General features: G+C 41.5%; 1 protein-coding gene across 1 annotated transcript in view; it reads right to left on the reverse strand.

Annotated features, from left to right (window-relative positions):
- Positions 1–427: 427 nt before the first annotated feature.
- Positions 428–8,477, reverse strand: part of T265_12838 (hypothetical protein) — a gene marked incomplete at both ends in the record, with an annotated part of 54,247 nt that continues 46,197 nt past the window's right edge. The window contains 5 exons of the mRNA XM_009165799.1: positions 428–715; positions 2,856–2,951; positions 6,406–6,522; positions 7,110–7,352; positions 7,878–8,021. Coding sequence (XP_009164063.1) covers positions 494–715; positions 2,856–2,951; positions 6,406–6,522; positions 7,110–7,352; positions 7,878–8,021 — 822 coding nt within the window. The remainder of the gene's footprint in view (positions 716–2,855; positions 2,952–6,405; positions 6,523–7,109; positions 7,353–7,877; positions 8,022–8,477) is intronic.

Here is an 8,477-nt window from a genome sequence, read left to right on the forward strand (position 1 = left end):
TTTGACTTTGCACGTAAACAAGCTCGTCTCTCTAGCTCACTGTACTCCAAAGAAAGCAAGCGGTTTTGCCAAAATAGAAACTGTGGTTTTATTAGGCTAGTTGTTTGCTTGGCTTCAGTATTGAGATGGAACAAAGAGCACCGGGACTGCGTAATTTTATCCGCTCGTTTGTTGTCAGTAGTCGTTGACAGAAAAATTTACGGCCAGTTATTATCCTCTACCCTGATTGAACACAACGAACTAGTGTTTCTCAAAGCCTGTGTAGAATACCGGCCTGGTTGCTAAATACAAGACGCAAACTTATAACTCCCAGAAGAATTTGCAACGCCAAACTGTCAACATTTTACTCAATGTGTTAAAACCATTTCTGACCAAACGTGATTCCTCAGCGGTAAAAGAACTCAACAAAACAAAACTTCAACAGAGTGAAAGGACGATCTATTTTTTGTACGATTTTGCTAAAACGAGTGCTATAAGTGTTTCTGTCTTCTAGTTATGCTTGCCTGAATGTGAGTGTATCTGTTATTCGTTTACTAGACTCAGGGTAGGCGCGAGCGATTACAGCTTGGAGATTCGAGTGCTTGTTCAATGTGCTACAGTCCAGTTTTGCTGCAGCAAAATATTGTTTCATGTGAGCCCGTACAAAATCCTCTCCGGAGCTTTTGTTCGAAGTGGAGTGAGGTTTCTTTCGCGGAGACTTTGAAGGAGGTGTAATCTAACAACGAATAAAACAAGGAAGACTTAGTCAACATTAATGAATCGTTGAACGAATGAGATATGAAAAGAATGTTATCTGAGTAATACTCAACTATAGAACCATCCGTGGCAATTCAGGATTTTTTTCCAAATCAGTGAGATGTCATCCAACCGACGCGTTTTCATCATCCTCTAAGATTTATTACCGGTGTAACGATTGATACTACTGATGGGGCATACAAGTGGTATGTGGTTTACACGTAACTCCGCCTTGATCTAATGGAAGATGAGATTTATTACGGAGTCTGTGGAACTGCTTTGTAGCATTTGCTCAAAATTGCGCGATACTCAATGAATACTCAGGTAAGTTTGAGAAAACGAGCTCAAGAAGAATACGGATATTCTGTTGTTTTTTTAAATGAGAGTATGATTTTCGCTTCCAATATTCTGTAACTGTTTAGTTGGGGTCTTCTAACAAACGACTCCACGACAAAGAGCTTTCATCCTTTCACCGGTAGATAAAGATTAGTTAAGTGAGTTCTGAGATGTGCAATGGATGCTGTTTCTCCACATGTCTGGCATAATTCCTGCCACCAACAAGGTGAATACCCTGGTGAAAAGATCAGTAGGAAATTCGTTGGCTTGGTAAGAACGTACAGCCCGGAAGAAAGGCTAGGAAGGCACTTAAAAAGGCACCAAAACTGGAGGTAATTATCCCTTGAAAGTCGAGCGACCTATCACTGTCGTGAGTAGGGACATCTCGTCATGAGAAAACTGATTGTCGCCCGCGGAGCATCCTTCGACGTTTTATACTGCTCGTTCAGTGGAAAAGTGTATAGCTCCTTGACCAGTCCTATGACACTTCGCAGTTTAAAGCTGTTGGAATCGACGCAAGGGGACAGATATCCTCGATGTTAACGACACCATGTGAAGGTCACAGTCTTGCTCAACCTCAAGCCATCCATCTTTCGTGACACACCATCTTATTCTGTTTGATACCCATACTTGTACTCACAGATAATCCATGGATGTTAGTGACGATGAAAATTTAAAAAACTGGCGGGTAATATGTACTGGTCACATTCAACAATCGTAAAGCACCATTTGAGTAGACGTTAACAACGAGCTGTTTAATACACTGTGGTGGCCTCAAACATTCATAGTTCCGTGTTGGTTATCGGCGGTTTAGTTTGATCTCTCCCTTAGTCTCCTAACTCTTAAGAGTAGCACTTTAAACCCCATCGCCAACGAGGTCCTCCAAACCCCACTGATACTGCGCTGTGGCCCAGTACCAGTGTAGGAGCGCCCGAACTACATCAGGATCCCGTCACGGAGGTGACACGTCTGTCTTCTAAAAGATCGCTAAATAACAAAGTGAGCATAGTTAACTTGCATCTGTTCCAAGACGTTTATGGTAAAATACGAGAAATTGCACCCCAGTGACGTAGCAGCGCCTCTCATTTGTTACCCCCCGAAGTACCTCGACAACTAATGCCAGCATCCTAAAAGCAATATAACGTCTTACTGATAGCCTATTATAAGTCAAACTTCCCAGGTACCGCGGTATTTGCCAACACAGCTGATTATTACGTCGAAGTTTGAATGTTCAGACTCTCTCTCTCTGGTTGATAATCAATACTTGTAGAGAAGCGAGCACATAACAAACGGTGGGCCTTCGAATTAACTCTATAGTAAGCTAGCAAACAGGTATCATGAGATGTTTGGTTCCGAGGAATTCAACAGTTCGAAAACCCCTGTAATCAGGAATCGGAGACGCCTTCACCATGGAGGCATGGAAAAGAAATAAAAAGATGAGCGGATCTCCTCAAATTCACACAACTAAACCAATCCATCAAGAACGGAAGTTAACTGATGTAAGTCAGGCAGTTGCTGAAACAATCTTGGTGGACGCATTAGCAATCGAGAAAAGGTGGGTCCAGGCATATGCGTTTAGAGAATTTTAGATTGGTTTAAACGTTATCAGAAAAGTTGACAATTGCCCTAGAAAGGGTGAACGGCTGTTTGGGCTAAAGCAATTGACGGTTACTTCTTTCCTCAGCAATTCGCCGTCCAATTACGCCTCCAGAGTTTCATACACACAAGTGTATGGTCTGAAATGCTTCCGGATGGATCTGGTTGACCAAATGCGTTTGACTCACCTTAAGCATGATGGATTTCTGATATCCTGGATCCACATAATTTTTGACGTAAAAGTTGAGCAGTTTTTCTCGCGTCATGCTATTCACATGAGATATCTGTATTGATAGAGCGGAAGTAAATGACCAGGCAGTCATGAAGACGAATTAAATATGCTTTTCAAAGATGCTACTGATTGGGTTAATGAAAATGTCTATTAGAGAGCTTGATATTGGTTAAAAATCCTTTGGAAGTCACTGGGTAAATCTGATCATGAATTTCCATTGATTTTTCTGCATGTATCATCAATTATTTCCCGATGAAATAGCGTCACCGAGGTAGTCTCAAAGGAGCCGTATTATTTTTGTAATGTACTACTCATAAGGTTGCTGAAAATCCGTCGACAGCCAACGACCACATTAGTTTACAAATGAGTGTATATTCGCTAATTTCGTGCAATTTGGGTTCAAGTAAAACACACGTTTGACGGAAACCCGGGGATTGTGCCCGCCTGATGAGCCCCGAAAAGGGTGAAACCGGTTGTGGGCTGTCGACGGATTTTCAGCAACCTTAGGAGTAGTGCATCACAAAAATATATATGTATCGCGATATCTCGAATATCATAGTGACTGAAACATGAGGCGGCCTGGTGCAGCACATTTAGTCTTTCAGTAACGCTTGATATTCATCTGCGTTTCTGGTTGGCCTGTTTTTTCTACTATGCTCTCCGACTCTAATGTGTGGTTCCCTGGCCGTCTGTCATATACAGAGGTTAGTGCAGTCATTACATTTAATTTTGTGGACGCAGTCCCTGTTTAGGTTTGCCGGGAGGCGATCTTTCAATTGCACCAGTGGAGAGCTCAGAATGTTCATCCTCTGGAAAGCTACTCTTATGTTAGCCGTCTTTAGAATTCTTCGAACTACCTCTGATGTCCCTGGTTTATATGGAATAACAGCGGTCCCGGTCCATTCCCTGTTGGGTTTCGCTACCGGTACCAACACCCTTCGCAAATGACGCCTAATCAAGCTGGCTGGATATCCACTACCCCGAAGTTTGTTGTTTACCTCAATTCGGGCCACTGTCCGATCAGCTTCTTCTGTGCACAGGGCCCTTACACGCCTTAACATTGATGAGGCAACACTGGCGAACACCGACTTCGGATGGGCAGACTTGAAGAAAGAATCATTCATTTCCCACATTTTGAGTTTCAAAAAATTGCTGCCAAAGTAGTTGGGTTTCTCTAACCCAAACTGTTAATTGTATCATGTTTCCTCCAGCTTTTGAAAGAAAGCAACTTCAGTTATCCTACTCACTGCACGAATGTACACGGCTATAAGGATATGTGTAACAAAAATCTAACCGTTTTAATGAACGATACACGTCACCAACTTGCGAAATTACACATTCGGCTTTCAGGTTCCGGTGTAAACTCGAATAAATAAGGTCGGTTGACGAACTTGCTGAGGCCTGCTGCAAGTCAACCTGGGCACGATAGTATGCTCCTTTTACCAAAATTATTGTCATATGTACGTCATCTTCAAATAAGATTACAACTCGGCACAATACCGTTTTCGTTCCATTATTGCATGAATCACAACTTGTGCTAGTATTGTTCAGAATTAGATCACCTTTTACAAACTTGATATATACATACATGCGGCTTCCATATTCCCTTCATTCTATCCGTTGATAAAATGTTCTTCCTTAAAACGACATGTCACTGACAGCATGATCACCCATCTTCGCTAACACAGAGATTTCGAACACCATTATCTGTACACAACTAGTTGCGTACGGCTCCTGGAACTTGAAACTACGAAAGAGATTAATTTTGTATCCAAAAATGTTGTATTCTTACAAATGCCTGGACTTACAGGGTGGCTACTTAAACCGTGACATTATTGTAGTCCGTAAAGCTCTGATCTTACCTGGTATGGGAGATATTGGAATAAAAAACCCATATAACTCTCATTTGGAACGGATGGAGTTTCCTCGGCATGCCGATTGCCAACCGTTGGGTAATAAGCAGTGTCTAGTAGGCCTGGTATAAAAATTGGCTATGTACGCCTCAATTACCGAGTGTTTGTGGTGAACTAACCACGGATTGATGAAGCGTAAAAGGTAAGGATTCCGATAAAGGAAAACAATGGAAACTTTCATACCCTATCGAGAAACGGAATAATAGTTTCACACATTTGGGAAATGGGGGATCTGTGCTCTTTGGTAGAACTCGTTCTCCGTCCGGTCATTTGGGAACTTGTGCAATCAGGTTCGGTCAAAATGTGATTTCTACCACTGCGTCCGTGTGTGCACTCGCGGATATACCATGCCACGTAGTTATTTTATTCCTTGACTTTCACATCAGTTTTTAAAGCAAGTCGAGCTTCCTTACAAAATGACCAAGAGGGATATCCCTGCCAGACAGGAATATGTTGGAAAATGCTCTCAGCATAAACTCTCGTCTTAAGCAGGGTCCACAAGTCTCTTCCTTGGAGCATTGTCTCGTAAAAGCGATCATGGTATTTGGTCCTTGACCATGTCTCGATACTGACAGTTGGTGTTTACTTTTCGACATCAGTTGGTGTTTAGTTATTGTAGCAACAGCCTAAAATAAGTATTTTGATAATTCATATAGTATATCATTGGTCTTTAGAGTGTTATGTCGGTTGGGTAATAACGTTTGTTTCCAATCGAGGTGATTTCATCAATCCGTGCACGACACAGATATGAGTAGCTCCGTCCACATTTTTTATGAGTATATATGTATAAATACGTTTATAATCATACAACCGGCCGACTCCCAGCCTGGCAAAGAAATAAAATAAAATTCCGGGATAGGCGGAAAATAACACGACCTGTGGGATATCATCCTTCAAAGTATGGGGCTAATGGTCAGGTTGAATTGTCCGTCTAGAAACCCCGACTGCCAAGTAACCCTGCTCCTTTTAAGGGACCACCGTTATCATGTGAAAAAATTCACAAAGCCTCTAATAAACAACACGATAATGTGACCGAGAACCGCTTTCAACGTCTTTTCTCTCAGTCCGTAAATTGAGGTATAATATTTACACATCGATTTAAAAGATGGTGTAAAAACATGACAGCCACGAAAATAAACAACAATTCACGTGAATGGAAGCAGATTGTGTTTCATCCACATATATACTACTTAATACCAATTATGTAAACGGGTCTATGAGTTTGGAACTGACTGGGCTGATTGAGGTCAATCAGTGTGTTCACTCGGGTGGGTGTTCAAAACCATTATTAATTTGACTACTCTTGTTGTGGCCAAGTGGTATAGAAAAAATCACGAATGTTAACCGTGGCAACGACTAAATCTCCAAGTCCACCTTTGGCTGGATCACTACACCAATGTAATGACTTTAGCCGTATTACGTCAATAAAACTCGGTCGAATCACTTATTCCGCACACATCTGAAAACAACAACACGTGCAGTGTCACAGAGTGCTTCGTACCACCTCCTAGTAAGAACACAATATTATTAGGTGGGTTCAAGTTGACTAACCACGACAGGATGACCCAAACGCTCTGTTGAGAGGAAACTAACCATAAGTTTGGCCATTTCAAATTCCGCATCATAAGTCGAAATCAAATTCCAGTTCGTGTCGAACGGTCTATCGACTGTTGAAAATTGCCGTCGGATTTTACAAGTTAACTGGCTGCGCTGCAGAATGTAACGAAAGACAAAAATTAACGTGCATATTCCTGGACAAATGGGCATGTAGAATAGTTGAAAAGAAACCTTATAGGGGACAAGCAAAGAGAATATGCCAGTTGAAGAAGGAAAAGACCATTCCAAATAAAGAGTACTCCTTTGGGTATCGTCGGCTCAATTTTCAACCTAAATTTCGGAGAATGGAGGCTATATTGTTGCTGGAAGTCACAAAAACAAAACAGTTCAATGTAATAGCGCTTAGTTCATGAGTTGCCGTTCCTGCTCATTTTCGGGTAGTCTGGTGGATAAGTACTTAGACTTGCGTCCTCGTGCCTTGAGTTCCAAACTCCTCTGTAGAGTACTATTGTTAACGCTGACCGACGGTTTAAAATATTTTACAACTCTTCTTACACATAAAGGGATACTCTGTATCTCTTTGTGTGTCTGAAATTCTGTGGAGTTTCGTTTTAATAAAAACCAGGTGTCGGAGTGCTACAAAGGTTCACGAAACTTTTGACTAGTGTGGCAAAAGCACTTGGTAGTTCACTTTTTTACCGAAAAAATGCTTATAGTGAGATGGAATAAATGAAACTCACAACTTTTTGAAATTCAAACGAGTCCACACCAGCAATGATTTGCGGGGCCACACAAATCCAGAATGCAGAAAGCAAACTTCCCAAATATTCGGTTAACCTGGAGTGTGTGTTCAACTGAACGGTGGTCACGATTGCACCGGGTCCACGTGACACTGAAAGTGATCGAATATAGCGTACCACAACCTTGGTTTCTGTCGCAGTTGGATCGGTGAAGAAGCTGGGCGCTTCTTTCAAGAGGAGCTCCTGCAAAGCAAAAAAGCGTACTGCAAATGAACAGAAACAAAGTTCAAGTCCTTCCAGATAAATGGAGTCTAATTTAGCTCTTTCAGGATCATGGATCGGCTGCATGAAGTATGTCCTGTTGACTGGTACCTGTCAATGAGAAACAAGAGGGTGGACTCAAAATAACCAAGGTGGTATTTCCGTGTTCTCCTCGGGCTTTGCGTTTGCCAGAAAAGACAGTGGTCATCTTGCTCAGCTATTCTTACCTACTTGTAAATTATATATTAGGTAATCAATGGTGATGTGAATAGTTCTACGTTTTTCTTAAAAAAATTACTTCCAGGGTCTTTTTTCATAAAGGAAACTACTCACAAGGTTGCCTCTTCGACAGCCCACGACCGGTTTCGCCCTGCTTGGGGCTCATCAGGTAGGCACAGTCCCCGAGTTTCCGTCAATCTTATGTTCTACTTGAAGATGAGTCTCTCGTAAAAGCTAAATTGATTTGCAAACGAGTGTATTTCTGGAATACTTTCAGGGTCCACGTACCACGATTGCTTGATTGTATGCCTCAAAATAGGCATTCGACTCAGGTGATATGCAGTATCTGCCAAACAAAGCCCGCTGATTGCTCGCTCCAGAGTTTTCTTGTTCAAAATGATAGGTCCCCGGTGGGATCAATGTGGGTCTTATCTGGTGAGATATGGGAAAAATCGGGGTGAATATTGTGCATGGTCGAGATTGTTCAAAATCATAGAATCATACAAAAGAAGAGCATAAAAAATCTCGCAGTTGGATGGTTTTGGCTTGAATTTCAAAAAAAAACTTATTTAGGAGTGTTCTTCGAGGGATTTTGTAAACCGTGGAACAGCAGCTCACTTTACAGGAATAAAAGAAGAAACAAAATGGTACATTTTACCTTGAAGTGCAATATTTAAAGTTAGAATTCAAAGAAACAAAGTAGTGTTTCAAAGTTTTGCGCTGGTTTGGAAATCAAGGTACTTTTAACTAACCCCCGGTTCATGTGGCCTGTCAACCATATACGCTATTTATTTGGAACAGTGTTCACGGTATCAAACTATTTTCCAAAACACTACTCAACGATTTCTATCTATCTATCTATCTATCTATCTAACTACCTATCTATCT

This window comes from Opisthorchis viverrini (genome assembly GCF_000715545.1).
Source record: "Opisthorchis viverrini unplaced genomic scaffold opera_v5_18, whole genome shotgun sequence".
Lineage (NCBI taxonomy): Eukaryota > Metazoa > Platyhelminthes > Trematoda > Opisthorchiida > Opisthorchiidae > Opisthorchis > Opisthorchis viverrini.